This window comes from Astyanax mexicanus, chromosome 6, assembly GCF_023375975.1.
Source record: "Astyanax mexicanus isolate ESR-SI-001 chromosome 6, AstMex3_surface, whole genome shotgun sequence".
NCBI classification, from domain to species: Eukaryota; Metazoa; Chordata; class Actinopteri; order Characiformes; family Acestrorhamphidae; genus Astyanax; species Astyanax mexicanus.
Genome location: NC_064413.1, coordinates 14,954,633 through 14,972,289, shown reverse-complemented (window position 1 = coordinate 14,972,289; position 17,657 = coordinate 14,954,633). Strand labels below are relative to the sequence as shown.

Genomic DNA, 17,657 nt, shown 5'->3' with positions numbered 1-17,657 from the left:
GCACGCGCGTGTGTGTTTTTAGTTACAGAATTTAAAAGTGGATTTCTCGGGGTTCTCTGCTTTTTACACGAGAGGAAATACTATCAGCAATTTAATACATCTAATAATCCCATACTGTTAGTATTTCTTATTATCTAGGTGAATATAGGGAGTCTAAGGTATGTATTACCGACTAAAAGCCCATTCTGAGTAAATGTAGTTTTAATAGAAATTGAATGTAGTTTACTTTGCTGTATATAGTACTGTGGAGTTATTAATCTTTATTGTTTTAATAATTAAATATCGTTTTTAACTATGTCCTCTACTGAAATAAAACAGTGGAATAGATCAGAAAGTAGAGCTGCAGGGCTTTACTGTGGCTGTAATTCACACTTGTTGCAATGTATTAAGACAAAATTGAAGGTGACTTTTATTACTGCAGGTTAAATAAGCTACACGGACTAGTAAAACAGGCGGGGCGCGTTTCATTTCTGTTTTAACGCCCTTCTGCACTTCTGCACTCTAAATTCAAATTAAGCTGATATATATATATATATTTCTTTATTTAAGAAAATTATTTCATGTGTTCTCTTTAATTATTTTAAAACGAAATGTATTGAATACATTTTTATACACTGAGGGAAGATTTTAAGTCTCTAAATATATTTTTTGTACCTTGATACTTTGGGGTCTCTACACAAAACACTGTACTGACGTTTTTTAATGTAGAAGCAAACACCAGTAACATATTAATGGGCAAAATAAAGTTTTGATTAAAGTAGGGCTGAGTGATATTGTAAAACAATTGTAAAATATTGATTTTTTTTTAGTTCTTACTTAACTTTTTATATGTAAACAGGCTGTACCATTTAAAGTGATGTACAAGTTGTTGTTTCCTTTACATGTCATTGCCTTTTATTTATTTATTTTTCCAGAATAGTAAGCAGCCCCCTTTAACCTTACATAACCTCCTTGTATTTCAGTTTTTATTTTAGGAAAATAGTTCTTTATAGGTTTCAGACATAAGCAAATGTCTATCTACTGAGAACTGATTAATTCAGTTGATCAGTTTGATTTGATTAACCTTCCATCCTGTACTGTACCCTCCTCCTCTCTTGTACAGCAGATGGTCACTTGTATGACATAACTGATACAAGTCTGCTTTCTTATTGGATTTTTGGGAAGAAAAAAGTATGAATTGGAACAGTTTAGACAGAAAGTAATTACAGGGCTGTCTTTTTGACTTTTAATATTATTTCCTCAATTCAATTGTAGCTGAACACAAGCTGAAATTTAGTATTTGATTTTATTTTGACTTAGGAGATTACTTTATTGCATTGTCTAGAGTGTGGAATTAGAGTACTTTTCTACGTATTTGGTCAGACCAGCATAAAAATTGAGCTAATGATTAAAATAACATACATTTCATTTTTAGGCTTGTAATTTTACCTAAATCAGATATTTAAGCTAAATAAACTCTTTCTCTCTGTATTTCTCTATATGTCTGTTAGCATGTCTGGGGCTGAGCAGCTGTACACCTGTGAAGATCCGGCAGTGTGGACGCGTATTTACGGCAAATACTGGACTGTGGTGGAAGCAAAGTCTGCTGGAAAAGGGAAACGTTCGGGGAAGCTGTTGGCTTTAGACAAATGGTACGACAGACAGGTGCCATGAATGAAAAGCTATAGACACAGCTTCACAGTCTGATATAGTCTCTCATTTACACACATCAGTGCTTGACTGTACTAGGTTTGCCAGTATGCCACAAAACACACACACAGCATACAAGAACAGAAGCTCCCGAACATCTAATGTAATAACGTTTATTGTTTAGGTATCAGGAGGAGCTGCCAGCGATTATTTCAGATCGGACAGAGCCTTTTCTGACACACCCAGAACTGGTTAAACTCATGGAATGGAAACTCACTGTGAGTAAATACAGTAAGTGCACTTATACACATCCCAACACATTTTGATGCCCTTAAGCTGGAAGGCTTTGTTCACACTGCAGGGCAAATCTGTTGTTTTTAAATATGATTTTAAGACCACAATTTATGCCAAAAGATCTTAATACCTTTCAGCTGTGACCTAACGGTTAGAGAAGTTGGCTTGGGACTGAAATGCACTTCATCTCATTGAGAGGATATGAGGGTGGGGTAAGTGCAACAGCACTTTCTCAGGGTTTCTGCGTGTCCTTAAAAAGTCTTAAAAAGTCTTAAATAAAAATCTGGGTATTTAAATTGTCCTAAGTTTACTGTACATATGCTGTAGGTATTACATTTTTGGATAGTGCATTTAATGCCGGTGGAAAAACACAGTGGCCCATCGTAAACATCTAATCCAGGGAGAGAACTAAGGTTAGCGGAGAGCTAGCTAACATTAGTGGCGAGTTAGCTAACATACTAAATTTAGCGGCCAGCTAGCTAACATACTAACTTTAGCTAGCTTAAGCGAGCTAGCTAGAATTACCTGTAATAGATCTAAGGTTAGCAGAGAACTTTAGTGATGAGTTAGCTAACATTCTAACATTAGTGGCGAGTTAGCTAACACGCTAACTTTAGCGGCAAGCTAGCTAACATATTAACATTAGTGGCAAGCTAGCTAACATACTAACTTTAGCTAGCTTAAGAGAAATAGCTAACGTTACCAGGGAAAGAAGTAAGGTTAATGGAAAGCTAGCTAATATTAGCGGCGAGATAGCTAACATGCTAATGTTTGCAACAAGCAAATTAACGTTAGCAGTAAGCTAGCTAACATACTAACTTTAGCTAGCTTAAATGTGCTAGCTAGTGTTACCAGGGATACAACTAATGTTAGCGGAGAGCTAGCCAACGTTACCGGGGAGAAAGCTAAAGAAATTATGACTACGTTTTTGGGTCTTAAATTATATTTATTATGGTCTTAAAAATGTCTTAAAAAGCATTAGATTTGACTTTTAAAATGGTGCCCCGTTACTCCTTCAGCATTTACATTTACAACCACCAGTTGTGATGTAAACTCCATTCTTATATACAGTCTATACTTTCTTAACTTGCGTCAGTCCTCATCTCATTTACCAACGTAGATGTTTGTTAGCTGATGTAACAACGGGCATTTGGTATTATCTTCCACTTGTCTTAAGCTGTCCAAAGATGATGTGTTGGTGACAGTGTAAAAAATTGAGAAGGTTGGAATCACACAGAGCAAGCACATGATAGCGTTTATGAAATGTATGGTGATTCTACACTTTGCTTTTATTTAGAAATGATTAAAGGGGACATATTATGCAAATATGCTTTTATAATTCCATGTGGGTATCGACTATAAACCCCTATTGTCGAGACCTATCCCCTGTAAACCCTCCAAAATATACTTTTTTTTTTAATCAGTTAAAAGAGTTTGGTATTATGAATCATATTCTTCTATGAGCTGTTTGGGTGGTTTACTTATTGTGATGTCACAATAAAAAAAACATGCATAGGACCAACCTGCCCCCACCGCTTGCCTGTCAATCCCCACCACAGCCCCACCCAGTAGTTCAGTTGAAGATCCTCCATTCGGTCTGCTGGTTAAGAAACTCCGACCGTACACAGCATTACATTTCATCTGAAGGAGGGATCTGTATTGTGTTAGGGACTGAAATAGGTTTAATAACTCTGAAAGGACCTGCATTGTTTTGTGCAATGTCAAGTTACATTTTTTTTGCTGCTTGATACAAAAAAATGACCACTTTTAGTATTTTATCAGATGGTATCTACCAAATACTAGTTATGTTACTCCAATCATTAATGTACAGATTGTATTATTTATGTCATGACATAAATTGATTGATAACTATTGATTCATTGATTTCTGGCAAAATTTGGTGTTAGTCCTGTGTTTTTTATTTGTAGATTAATAATAAAGATATAAAACCTATTAGAGGGACATATAGAATTACATAATATACAAAAAAGTGTTCGTCGACCTAAACCTGAGATGTGTGATTTTGGATGATCTAGAGCTTCACAGTGTGAAGGAAAAGCAGCAACTATTCCAGGTGACTCTACCTTATGAAGCACCTGAGAAAATACCAATAGTGTGCAAATGTGGTACTTAGAAGAATGTAAAGCAAAAAAAAAAACATGTTCTGGTTTGTTATTTTGTTTTCAAAATAACTCAGCATGTGTAGCTTTAGTATCTTCAATATTAAATTGACCAAAAACAACAGTTTGAATAATAAGAGGTGTGTCCAAGCTTTTGACTGATACAATATATATAAAAGAACTTAAGCCACTGACATTCTTAAAGCATATTCTGACATAATGAACCGTAATTCCCTAAATTATGGAAATTTATTATTTTTTTTCCTCCATCATTCAGGGCATAACCGTTCCTGAAGAATGTGCATCAAGAAAGATGTTTTATTAATTAATTAATAATAAGCAAGATTTAAACTGCATGTCGGAACAAAGTCTATTGCTATGATAGTGTCATGATTGTGTCAGGAATGACTTTGTAAAGGTGGTGTGATATGGAATGATGATGCTGAAGTGATCGGCTCCTCTCATCCAGAGGGGGAAGTTCCGGCCACGCTTGCAGCAACTGGCCGCCTCCAACAGTGAGGAGGTGGTGCTTAGCTGCACCAAGAAGGCTTTCAATCTCCTTCCCAATGTCCAATCAGCAATCACAGAACTGAGCACGCTCAAAGGGCTTGGACCAGCTACAGCATCAGGTAAATGCACGTATATACTGTTTATCACAAGCATCACTACTAAATTCTGCAGTAGCAGGAGTGAGTGACTCCAGCATGCTAGATTGAAAATGTTTAAAATAATGAAATAAGTGAGCTTCATCTCTTACTTCCTGTCTTCCTCTCCAGCGGTATTGGCAGCAGGTGCCCCTAGTGAAGCTGCATTCATGGCTGATGAGGCAGTGGAGAGCATTCGAGATCTGAGGCCGGTACAATACACAGCCAAGCACTACTCGCTCTTCTTACAGAAAATGCTGCACAAAGCCCAACAGCTTAGCAAAGGTAACCACTATTTTTGAATACATTTCATGCCTTTTTTTTTTTTTACTAAAAATGTTGCATGTAATGAAAAAAAGTCAGGCTGCACCTTTCACCAATGTACCCGTTTTTGTTCGAGGTTTGATTTACAAAGCTGTTGCACCCTCAGTAATGAGGTGGGTGGTTGAAAATGTAGCTTTTTAGACACTGTCCAGATGCCACTTAGACCAGACACACTGCATGTGTAGCAATAATAATGGCACTAGATATCCAAGTATAAATGCATTTTGGAAAAACAGGCAGTTAGAATTCGTTGTATGTTTTTCTAATCATTTACTGGCCACAGTTGATGCCACATAACAACCAGTGTAGCATCAGCTCCTGGGCAAAAGCCCTCGAAACATGGCTTTACTAATTGGGCCATGCTGGGCTAGGGGGCTCAGTCAAACAGAACACATTCACATAATTGTTAAATTGGAGACATGCCCCAAGGGGTAAATCGCCAACTGAGATAAATTAGGTGCCTAGATGTCTTGTGCCATGTGTTTGCCAGGTGGCAATTTAGGCCCATTTTAAGACCAAATTCAGCTTCAAAGGAAAGAGTCTTGATTCCTAATAGTAATTAGGAATGAAAGTAGTCCTTGATTTTTCCTTTTTTCAAATTTACTTAACTACAAACAAGCAAGCCTAATTTATTGGTAGGGACAAGAATGTAGAATTGTAGAATATATGACTGTGTGGTATAGCAAGGCATGGTTACAAATATGTGATCACGCATAGTAATGTGTATTGTGTTCTGCTGTTCAGTGACCAACAATGTAATCGAGTGGTAAAGACTAAATTGTTGACATGAAAAAACAGCTTGATAACTTTCTGTCCAAGCCTGACCCTGGGAGCTCAAATTTGAAGAAAACAATTGTTCTAGAAGTTTTGTCCAAAACGCATAGTTCTGAATACCAAATTTTATTTCAAAAGAATATATTTAAAATCATTGTGATGCTCCACTGAATGTAAAAAGGGCATTGCACATGAGAACTGCATAATGCTGCAAATCCCAAGTCAAATTTATGTAAAATCCTGTAACAGTACTTTACCATGATAATTCACATGATTCATTCACTTTATGTATGGGTCGTGTATCTCTCAGCTTGTCCAGAAATGCATGTTTAACTTGTAAATTCCACTTTTTGACTGTAGGGGGAGCTGAGGAGCAAGAAATAACAATTCTCAAATAAATACTCCTTTCTAGTACAGTCTAAAACAATGATAGTATAGATTTTTTGATCTCAAGCAGTCAGGTCTTGTTTCAAGCTTTTCCATGTTATGTAATTTGGTTGCACTTCAATGGAGAGTCCTGAAACCAGATATGTGTAGAGTAACAGGTAAACCAGGACTTGGAAAGTTCTGACATTTGAATGAAATTTAATTTAAAAAAAGTATGTTCCAAGTATTTAGATAATTTCTATTGGCCTATTCATCCAGAAGTACAGAGCAGCTACATAGTTACATACAAATGATACAGTTTTAAATTGGATTGCATTGAAATAAATGAACATGCATTGGTTACTAACAGTGTTAGTAACCAGTTATGTTCTTCAGTGCCTGGTTGTAAAATGTTTTTATTATCTTTTCCTACAGTGGACAGTAAACAGGATTGGACGCCTCATAAGGTGGAGCTGTGCTTATGGGCGTGGGCTGTAGCTAAACAGATTCAGCCCTCACTGTTGGAGGAGATTCCACAGAATGATGCCACACACAGTGAGACCAAAGGAATGCAGGAAGAGCGAAAGGTGACCAAGGAGAGGCCATCTAAGAGAAGGAAGATGGAGTAGCCTAAGAAGATGACTTGTGAGCAAAGGTTTTGATGTTAGACTGTTTTATAAACAAATTTGTTTGTTAACCAGGTAAAAAAAAGAAATAATAGTGTATTTTACCAGCATCATTACATGTGAAACAAGGTGTTTAGATTCACACATTTTTTCTGAATCAGAATTTAAATTTCTGATCAGACTGCTCTAAATGACTCAAAAATGATTTGAACAGACACCATTTTCAAAAACTCAGGCACTTGTTTTCTGTTGAACATTCTATTTTCTATTCTAAAATGTTCACTTTGTATAATAAAAGGCACTGAAAAATAGATGTTTATATTAAGTTTTTGGCAGAACTTTGACCACCAGTACAGGTCAGTTTGAACATCCTCTTGTGTTATATAATAGTTAAGTTAATGCCAATGTGACGTTTATATTAAAGCTGATTTTTTCATAAAGAAACTGATTCTGCATACTGTCTTCATCTCTAATAGACTAGTTCTGTTAAAAATATGGATGCACAGAATATTTGGCAATTAAAATATTTAAAAAATAATAATTGTTTGACTGGGTAATTGAAACAATGGAATAATTTATAAAGAAAAAGTAATAGGCCTACACTGCACTGCTTAAGTAAATGTATAAGTAAAACTGCACTGCTGAAGTAAATGTGATGAGAGGCACTACTAGTGTGCCTTGTTGGTGTGTCTGCTGGGACGTGCTTCAGGCTGCAGCATGTTCTCAGTTTGGTGAATTGCTTTCCCACCTGTTGTCAAATTTTGCCACTCTGCCATTATCCGAAAATAGCCGTGTACTCAACATTATCAAAATAATAGATTATAATATAATTATAATTAAAAATTATAAAATAAATGTTATTAAACTGCAGAGTTAAACCTTGTTTAGCTGAAACACTAAAACTGATGTTTCCACTCAGCTATGTAATGTTTATTTTGGGTTTTATAAAAGCATTGTGGTTTTAGGGTTTTTTAGTAAATCATAAATGCACACTGATTTGTCAGGGCCAAAATAATGAGGATATGTATGTGTTCTGAACAATACGAGAACAGAATACTTTCAGAACATCACTTATACTGCAGCTCAACACAAGATTTCACGTTTTGTTTACATCATGTCTTATTCTGTGAGTTTATTGGCTGGTTGCAAAGTGAATCTTATGTCAAAGTGTTTATCGGATTATTGACAAACTTTGATGTTCTGCAGTAATCAGACAATGAAGTGCATGCTGTGTGTTATTTTTACCATGCATGTATTAGGTATTTTTCCCCAACACAGACACAAACACACACGTTGAAATCTAGAGGACTGATCACAGCTTGGTTTATTCCTTACAGCTGGGAAATGAAAGCAGATACAATGAGAACAGTACAAAAAAAATGAAAAACAATAAAAAATGTCTCAGCTTCAGACATTTAAAAAGTACTTCATGAAACTGATAATGAAGAATTTGATATAAACTACCAATATTTACATTTTTTTTCATCTGAAGCAGAAAAAAAAATAACCTAGCCATACATTTCCCCCCCAAAGCTTAGGTTGTAAACAGCATTTTTTTTTTTTTCTGAAACGAGTCACACCTCTCGTTTTTTGGCACCATTTTAAAGTCTGTGAGCGAACTACAAACTCACGAGGACTATGATTTATGGCTGCAGCATGGAGATGATCCCAGCGGAGCACAGTGATGACCTTATAGCAACATGCATGTCGGAACTGGCGACTGCAGAGCTGCTGGCTTTTGGGTGTCGCTGTGAGGCGGGAGGTCCGGTCACAGCTGTGAGGAGAAAGGGCAGTTATTGGCCGTGATCTGATTCTCCTGCACTTCTGAATGCAGGTCCAGGTAACATATTGCAGTTCCAGGGAAACTGAATCAAGGCCCAGTGGTTTAGTCCCAGGAGCAGAAAGTGACTGCTATGGGAGGCTGATGCTACTTTCATGAGACACACACACACACACACACACACATTCATACACAACCTCTGTTCGCACACCAGTGGTGTAAAAACTAAATAACAGTGTACTTAAGTCAAAATGGAACACAATTAAAGTGGAAATATACAAAACAAAAAATGGCAAAAGATTGGGCACTCCTGGCCAAGTCATGTTTCATTGATTTTTGAAGTAAAAACAAAAAAGTAAAAAGCAAAACCAAACTATTAGGTTTTTCTTATGTATACAGTGTACCTTGCCTAACCTGCCCTATTAACTCACTTAATACTTAATGTGTTCTGAGGAGTCTTGGCACATGCCACAATTACTTAAACTGTAAAAGTTATTCAGTATGAAATGACTGCACATTTATATAATAATCCTTACAGATTGTTGCAGTGCTTATTTTCTGTCTTTGTACTTGAAAAATCAACAAAATGTGTAAATTAGACAGGGTGGACAAACATCTGCATACATACTGTGATTAACAGTAGCCTATAAAAGTTACATGTAAATGTTTTTTTTTTAGCAGAAAATCAAAGGTTCTTTGAATTTAAGTGTATGGTGGACTAATCAGTGGTACTGGTCTTTGCACAAAGACAACTTCACACAATTTGTGTGCAGTTTCCTTTACACTGATATGAATTAGATAAATGTAATTCAGTAAAAGCATGTGTTAAATTTTAGTAATACTTGTGTAAAATACAAATATTCCAAAATAATACGACTGTACAGTAATAAAGTACACTTCATATATTTTCCACCCCTGGTACAGACACTTGCACACACCACTCCTTAAAATCTAGTTCAGCAAAAAATCTCATGTATTCAACATTGACCTCCTCATGCACTTGAATCAAATCTCTGACGTCAGAATTGATTTATTTGTGCACATTAATTGTACATTTATTTAACATTGATTCAATGTTATGGTTTTACATGTATGATTCATATTAAATTTACTTTACATTACCTACATCAAATATGTAAATCTTGTTTGTATTTTAGTCTTGCAGTTAAGAAAGGGACATTTACATAATAATTATTAATATTAATATAATTATTTGTGGGAAGTACATTTTACCTAAAAGAATAGTGAATGTAGATTCAGAGACCAATAATTAAAACCCTTAAATGAGCATTGGTTTAATGTTTTGGAAGATTTCCTGTGAGTTTCTGTGGGTATAGCAAACTTTCATTTAGATTTAGAATTTTGATAATGAGCTGATGAATTGAAGCAGGTGTTTTAGATTGGTAGGAGTTCTCCAGGACCATTGTTTTATCGTGATTAATCAAACAACTGCCCAAAGCAACAGATCTAAAAACACTGTTTTAGTATGTTTACAACAAAAATGTAAGAATATAATAAGAATATAAACAGCCAAACATCATTTTTAAATATTCTTGCACATATACATATTTTTATTTATGACCCACTTGTACGCCTCATTGTTTTGGACGTAAAAATGCCATGTAACATTATATTAAAGATAACAGTATGCCATAGAGGGGGGTTAATAATAAAGGATGTTTTATGGTTGTTTTCCATCATCAACCTTAAAAGACATGATGCAACCAAAAAAATCTAAATTAAAGTTTATTCAAAGTACTTTGCTATCAGGGATATTTTCGGGGGTCTGAGTTTTTCATCATTAGTTTTGCATTTAAGCTACAAAGCTAATTTAGCTAGCATTAGCTTGCAGGCTAGGAAGCTGATGGGTTACCTCATGAGTCCCCACCCTTAACTTGTACCACACTTTAGAGTTAAAAAATATCAAATATGAAATTTAATGTGGGTCCTGAGACTGCATAAAATGCTGTTTTCTTTTTTTTTTTTTTTACATTAATTTGTTGCCACGCAGCTAGCACAAGTTTCTATTGCTTGTTTACTACATTGGCTAGCCTCGTAGCTCCAGCGAATAACAGAATTACAGAAGAAACACATTTCTTAAGTCACTTCCCTGCTAAAAAATTCAGTTCAAGACCTGCTGGTCATCCAGAAAAACACAGTCTATACTGGAGGCTAACTTGTTAACTGTCTTTTAACCAGAATGCACCTCATTCACTCTGGGCTCATGTTAAAATAAAAGTGAGGCTGAAGGTTACACTCCTAAACCAGAAAGACAACTAACCTAACACACCTCCCTGACTTAACGGTGAAAGAGTTCAGAAAATTGGCAGAAATAATTGCAAGATTCCCCAAGCTGTTTTACTAAAAGTCTACAGTAACTGTACTGAGGGTTATGTGAAGGATGTGGAAGGTAGCTAGGTTAGATAATTGCCTTTGTTTACTGTATTGTTGTTAGCTAGCTTGTTAGTTAACTAGTTACTGACTAACTTAGTGATTGTAGAGAAATACCCAGTAGTTCGTTTAACTACAGTCTTCACTAACTATAGGCTAAACTGAATTATCTGTCCAGGCAAATAACGTGGGCACAGCATCCTTCTTACTTTCACATCACAACCAGTGTCTTAAAGAAACATTCTTTTAGTAAAGTGTTCTGAACTTACTTTTGTGTCCACATTAATCTGTAATATCAAATCAGTCATAGAGTTAATGTGAACACGACCATTAAATGCCAAACACAGTCCAGCTAAGCAGGCAAGTGTACACTCTTGTAAGACCAGGGTAAATACGGTAGGATATTTACTAGCTAGCTAGCTAGCGGGCTATTCTAAAGAGCTACGGCTTGACTAACATTACCCCCCACTAGTTCTGACGTTAAACCGCGAAATCACCAAGTTCAGGGTTATTTCAATCATGGCTGGAGAACCAGGTATAGCTAGCTTGCTGTCTCTCTGCTAATGTTTATCTGGCTAAATTGGCTGGCTGGGTAATATAATAATATGGCTAGCCTTAGCTAGCTAGCACAGTAACATACATTGAAACTTGAAATGAGGAGCTCTACTGATTTTGTGAATCTATTCACAGTGAAGTACGGGATCTTTAGGGAAACTATGGAAGGTCTGGCCTTTATAAGATTTTTTCTTTTTGAAGAAGTGCATTTAGGGACGCAGCAGTGAGGCGGCATTGCTAGTACCCGGCGGTACCATGCTAATTCCGTACCCCACAGCCTCATTTTCATAGAGCGATGGTGACGTAAGTAAATAAGGCGTATAGGGTTTGTTTTTCTTGAATGACCAGCTGGTTTTATACTAGATTGTTTGGCATGGTGAATACATGGGTTTAATTTTTTACTGATACTTTCCTTTAAAAAGCAGTCACACACTCCAAAACACACTCATACATCCCATGTAACAGTCTGACAAGCTACACTAGTTTGTATAAAGCATGGTTAAAATTCATGTTGCGTTTCTTCTCTTTGTCTCCTAATCCCAGTCACCCCCTTCCTCATATAGGATTTTCTTTTCTTCTTTCTGTGCCTCTCCCACTGTGATAAAGATTCAGGATCTTTATTTTCCTCCTCTAACTGCCCTCAGAGAACACACAAACACACACACACACACTGCTCATTGAGCTCCATTGGCTACCAGTTGATGCTCGCATCAAATTCAAAGCTCTTACAATCGCCTACAAGGTGATGACAGAACAGGCTCCTTCCTACCTGCACTCGCTCCTGAAGACAGAGCTCTTCAAAGAGCACTTACTCTCCTAACACCTGTAACACACTAACTACTTCTAACCTCATTTCCTTCTTCCCCTCCTTCACTCCTCTATCCTATTATTCCCCTTTGACCTCCTTTTATCCCTATCCAAAGATGTTTTACCTTTAAACTTATTTTACATTGTACTTGACTATTGTAAGTCGCTTTGGACAAAAGCGTCTGCCAAATGTAATGTAATGTAATGTAATGTAATGTATATGTGTGTATATACGCAAAAACAATAATTTCCTTTTATCCAATAATTAACTGCAGTGAACACTGAGCAACTTGTTAATGATGTCAGCACAAAATTTTAGCATTACCAGTTTTGTTTTGTTTTTACAAGGAATAATCAAAATCCTCAAATTATGTGGATTTAAATGTAATAATTGTATTTACTATATACTTCTTCCTTATTTCAACTTTTTAAGATATGCTGATTTGATCCAACAGCAATAGAATCTAACTGGAGCATTTCATTCATGGATAATCCGACATGTTTCATCTATTTTAAAAGAATTCCAGTGCTGGGGTATACACACTCACATTCTATACTTTTGACATATTTTAAACCTTCCTGGTACCCTAGCAACTCTATTAATCTAATGTATATATAGTGGCAGATAAAGTGCAAGATTACAGCGTAGGTAAAGACAATTTTTGTTTCTTTAAATATGAAATTTATATTCAAAATGCTGTGTAGTCCAAGACTAGGCCTAATCTCTGTCTGGGGAACCTGAGCCTAGAAGCTTAAAATGAGGGGTTCCACAAGTTGGTAATGGTGCTGTAGCATAAAGGATAACAACACTACCTTCACTATGGCAGACTGGGGATGGATACCCTGACCACCAGTAAGTGGTCTGCCCAAAAACTCCAAACACATTAGCTACAGCTAATACATATACAGTACTGTGCAGAGGTTTAAGGCATCTATGAAAATTAGAAAGAAAAAGCTTATTTTTTCGGGTGTAAAAAAATCATATTCATAATATTGGAATGAACATAAAAAATATTATATAATATAAAAAATAGTGGATTTAGGTTACTATGTTTATTAAAATATATTCAGACCTCTCCACTTGAGAGTCCAGCATTATTTATAGTTATCATATCAACACCTGGTTTAAGAAATCAGTTATTGATGTTAAATCAGGTGAGCTGCTAATGGAACTGAACAAATTCATAAGCTGGAACCAACCTTTTTTCTTCAAACTAGCTCACAAGATCTCAACTACTTTCTTGAGAAAATGAAAATGAGAAATTCTTATTTCGTTTAATTGTATTTATGTGATCCGGAGATTTTACAAACAAAACCTCTCTTATTGCTGAGATAAATGGTCTTAAATAATGTGCTTAGGTGCCTAAAACATCTGTACAGTACTGTACATGTAAAGCTTTATACTAAATCTAAACAGAAACAGAACTGAAAATATTCCCTTCTAACTAGCCAATCGTGTATCAAGTGCATTATGAGCATAAATACTCTGGCATGCAAAATGTTGCTCCTAGTGGAGAAAAGGAAGGGACACCATGAGTATGTTTGGGTACCCCATGGTCCCTGACTGTAATAAGGTTCTTAGGACATCTCTCATCTTATCCCAACAAGAAGCAGAACTCCTCTAAACAGCTGCCTAGCACGCTGCTCACAAAAAAATTACTGATGCTTAAAAAGCTGGAAATGACTGTAAGAAGATGGAAAGTGCATTCAGTTAGACTTTCCTCAGTTTATAATTTAAGAAATGGCAGTTAACAGAAACAGTGGAGGTCTGTAAGAAAAGAGAACTGGGAGAACTGCTCACAACATTGCTGAAAAGATTTAGCAGAGTGGAATTTCATGGAATATCTCCATGGAAGTTATCTTAAAATAACATTTCCTGTATCCTCAACACAAAAGTAAAAAGTCCATTAAATAGATATCCAACATTTTTAATGTCACTCTACAGTATATTGCAGGTTTTGTTTAACTAGACACTGTTCCACTGCTGCACTTCACCTTGGCCAGCCACTACAACATACAGTACAATAGGAATATTTTGTGAAGAAATGAGGGAGAGGGCTTAAGGCAGTTTATATGAATAACTGGAACATAGCCATATGGTAAGAAAGTCATTTTGGAAAAATGCCCAGATGTATGGTATGCACCAGCATTCACTGCAGTTCATTTGAAGGTTGTGTGTTTGTGTGTGTGTCTTTGCTGTTTTATGCGCTGCTTTCTTCCAGTGCACATTTCACATGATCACCACTCGGTTTGAGGAGACCAGCTTCCAGAAGCCGCAAGCACAGAACGATGATCTGAATAAATAGAAGTACAAATATAAATATATGGCACGAAAATTCACAACAACACACACACATCAGTCTTAAACGTCATCGTGCTTTTCATGACCCCCCAATCCCATCCCCTTTTCCCTCATCAACCCACCCCCCATGACACCCCTGTGTCTTCAATAACACTTCCCCCCACCCCAGACATAGCAAAGCTCTAGTAACATAAATAAAAATAAAGATATTCAATATTAAATGTAGAATTTGACGTAGCAGCTTATCGAATGGTAACTTGGCACTGCAGAATTTCAACCGACTTCCTCTTCTGACTCTCTGGCAGCGAGTCACAAGGATGCTGCCATCCAGAAATTCTCACACAGGGGAGGTATATTTATTTCACATATCTGGCAACCTTGGAGAGAAAATGCCCATTTTAGAGTCTTTTGAAGGTAGATGTTCTAGATGCTCTTCTTTGAGAGAAAGGGGATGGAGATAGGACAGCGCTGAAACTTCTCGACTTCTCGAGGCCACCGTAATCTGATCAGCTGACCACTGGTTCTATTGGGAGAGGTGGAGTGGGCAGTGGGAGACGGGGGTGTGAACCTCACACCTTGGGCGATGGTTACCTAGCAACTGGACAAAGGTAACCAAGGCAACTGTTGACATGGGACGCATGTGGTCTGGTTTCAGTGGCCTCGCTAATAGCGCCATGGACTCGACCTTGTGACCCCTGCAGTGGGAAGGTCAAGATGGGTCAGAATCCATCCTCTTATTGGTAGTCTGTGTGTGTGTGTCTTTGTGTGTATTTCTGTGTGTGTGTGTGTGTTGAAGTGGGCTGTCTAGCACATAAGTCCTTGTATATTTCCATATTTAACTTTCCAGAATAGTCACAGAATAGAGTAAGACCCAACAGAGATACGTATAATAATGCACCATTTGAAATCATTGTTTTTCTTTTTTGGAATTAAAAATTAAAATGAGAGAGCAGACTGGACCCAAAAACAGAAGAAAAAAAGATTTTGTACTGGTTTAACACTGAAAGTTCAATCTGGTCTTAAATGTATTCAACTAGGAACGTGTTAATAAAGTTAAATAAGGATGCGTGAGTAAATAATATCACTTTGGAAAAGTATGTCTTTTGTAATTGCTGTCACTATAATCCATCTCCTTGTCCAGATTTGGACCCTCCCTCCACTGCTGTTCCAGTGGAGGAAAAGAGGGCGGAGCTATAACAAAAGGAGGATGGCGGACAAAACGATTTGGCTCCCCAAGGGGTGTGGCCATCGACAGCCAGAGTTAGAATGAAGCTGTGTCTTCAGAGTTGGGAATGGGGCTTAGTTAGGATGGGGGCAAAGGGGGGCGTGTCATCAGGGTGGAGGTGGGATCTGAACGCCCAGTAGCTCGTAGGCGAAGATGTTCCAGAAGATGGCAAAGAGAAGGAAGGTGATGAAGGAGAAGACAAGGACCCACCAGGAGCACTGCTTGTGGAGGGACTCCTCGTAGCTGCGCAGGATCAGCAGGCCCATGCTGATGCCCACCACAGCCCCCGATAGGTGGGCCATGAAGCTTGGCTGTGGCCCGGACGACGGCAACGGTGGTGAGAAGCGAAGCCACACTGCCCGACCCACCTCAGAACTCACTATAGTACAAAAAAAGAAGAGAAAGTCAGAAGAAGATTTTTTTTTTTTTACACAACAAGAGATTATTACACACAAAACTGCTGTTTTTAAGAGTTGGGGCAGCTGGCACGTTCTAATGAAGTACAGTACTGTGCATAAATCAGAGCACAGGCAACAGAGCTTAAGCTAGTATGTTTTTATTTGAACTATGTAGCACGTCACAATAATCTGTGTGGGTTGTGGCCTCTGAACCTGTCTACTGTTTTCTAGTTTCTACTAGTTTTCAGGTTGCCAGATTGACACAAAGTGGCAAGTATTGTATATATATATATATATACACACAAACACCTTTCCCCTTTAATATATTAGTATAGACCACATTATGATTACTGGATGAATAATCCGATTAATCTTGGAAGTTAAATCTGCTCATGTTGTAATTACTTATTAATGTGTTTTATATATTGCTATTTACTTACTAATTAATGGACACAAATAAAATTCTTTATAAACAATGTTTAAACCCTTTATAAAGAAATCTTATTTGATAGTGGTACCCAATGTTCCGTAATGAAAGATTTTAAAAGAAATTTGTCTTTTTTTTTTAAAGAACTGCTGAAGCTGTTGCTCAGACCTCAATATTTCTGAATAGGTTTGGAGTTACTTGATGGGATGTGATCATTTCTATTACAGACTTAAAGAAACAATTGAAAGTGTGTCTCCTGAAAAGAAGGGAAGGTAATAAAGGTAAAGACACAATGCAGTAAAACCAAAATGGGATGTATTTAGTTGTTGAAGCTTTAGTGTGCTTTTCTGTTATATTATTTCTGCTATTTTTTAAAGCAGAAAGCTGAACTTATTGTGTTGTCAACTGGAAATGTAACATATGAATCGTGATTTCAGAGTTTTGGGCAAAAATCCTCGTCAGTTGAAAATGTCAGCTGCTTTTAACAGTGTTACATTACATTACAAAAGTTATGAACATGTTTCCCTCTCCTGACAAGTCATTGTTTTACAGATACAATAGGTTTATTTCTGTCAGAAAAAATATTTGTTTGATATAATAATACTGGTAAATGGTAAATGATAACACACTCACCATCCACTTTATTGCAAGAGGTGGCCTACAGTCTGTAATTGTGCACCTACTGTATGTAGTGACCTTGTATGTCCACTGCCATTCTAATTCATGAGCTCCCTCTACCTCGCAGGTCACTATAAAGGAGTGCAATTACAGACTGTTGCTCATTTCCATTCATACAATATTTATCAGTCCCCCTCAATGCCGCTCACCATTGATTTCTTACCACAGGACTGCTGTGGACAAGACATGGTGTGAATGAAAAGGGCAACTTCTATGACTATAAATAACAAGTGTAATTGGCAGAATGTGCTACAGATATGCCAGTATAAAAGCATCGGACCTGCTCAATGTTCACTTTTGCATATCACAAATAATGG

The 17,657-nt window shown here is 36.8% G+C and overlaps 2 protein-coding genes across 3 annotated transcripts in view; one reads left to right on the top strand and one right to left on the bottom strand.

Moving 5' to 3' along the window:
- The first annotated feature begins 7 nt into the window (after positions 1-7).
- On the top strand, positions 8-7,225 carry zgc:112496 (uncharacterized protein LOC541336 homolog). The gene is made up of 6 exons (XM_007256816.4): positions 8-158; positions 1,491-1,631; positions 1,814-1,907; positions 4,513-4,672; positions 4,820-4,972; positions 6,587-7,225. Exons 2-6 carry the CDS (start codon positions 1,492-1,494, stop codon positions 6,778-6,780), a joined length of 741 nt encoding a protein of 246 aa, XP_007256878.3. The 5' UTR covers positions 8-158; position 1,491; the 3' UTR covers positions 6,781-7,225.
- A 1,047-nt stretch (positions 7,226-8,272) lies between these two features.
- The window catches only part of rhbdl1 (rhomboid, veinlet-like 1 (Drosophila)), an 87,135-nt gene continuing 77,750 nt past the window's right edge, over positions 8,273-17,657 (bottom strand). Inside the window, exons 8-9 of one of the 2 annotated variants that reach the window (XM_049480101.1) lie at positions 16,048-16,216; positions 8,273-14,604 (exon numbers count right to left, since the gene is read on the bottom strand). In XM_049480101.1, coding sequence (XP_049336058.1) covers position 14,604; positions 16,048-16,216 — 170 coding nt within the window. In that variant the 3' untranslated portion in view covers positions 8,273-14,603. Of the gene's footprint in view, positions 14,605-14,774; positions 16,217-17,657 lie in introns of those variants that run through there. The other variant, XM_007256813.4, reaches the window with a different exon arrangement.

What these genes read in the sequence shown, in the direction of transcription:
- zgc:112496 (XM_007256816.4), top strand. Translation starts at nt 1,492, where the DNA reads ATGTCTGGGGCTGAGCAGCTGTACACCTGTGAAGATCCGGCAGTGTGG. An exon ending in CTGTTGGCTTTAGACAAATG is followed by an intron (nt 1,632 to 1,813) that starts GTACGACAGACA and finishes TTTATTGTTTAG; the next exon opens with GTATCAGGAGGAGCTGCCAG. An exon ending in AGCCCAACAGCTTAGCAAAG is followed by an intron (nt 4,973 to 6,586) that starts GTAACCACTATT and finishes CTTTTCCTACAG; the next exon opens with TGGACAGTAAACAGGATTGG.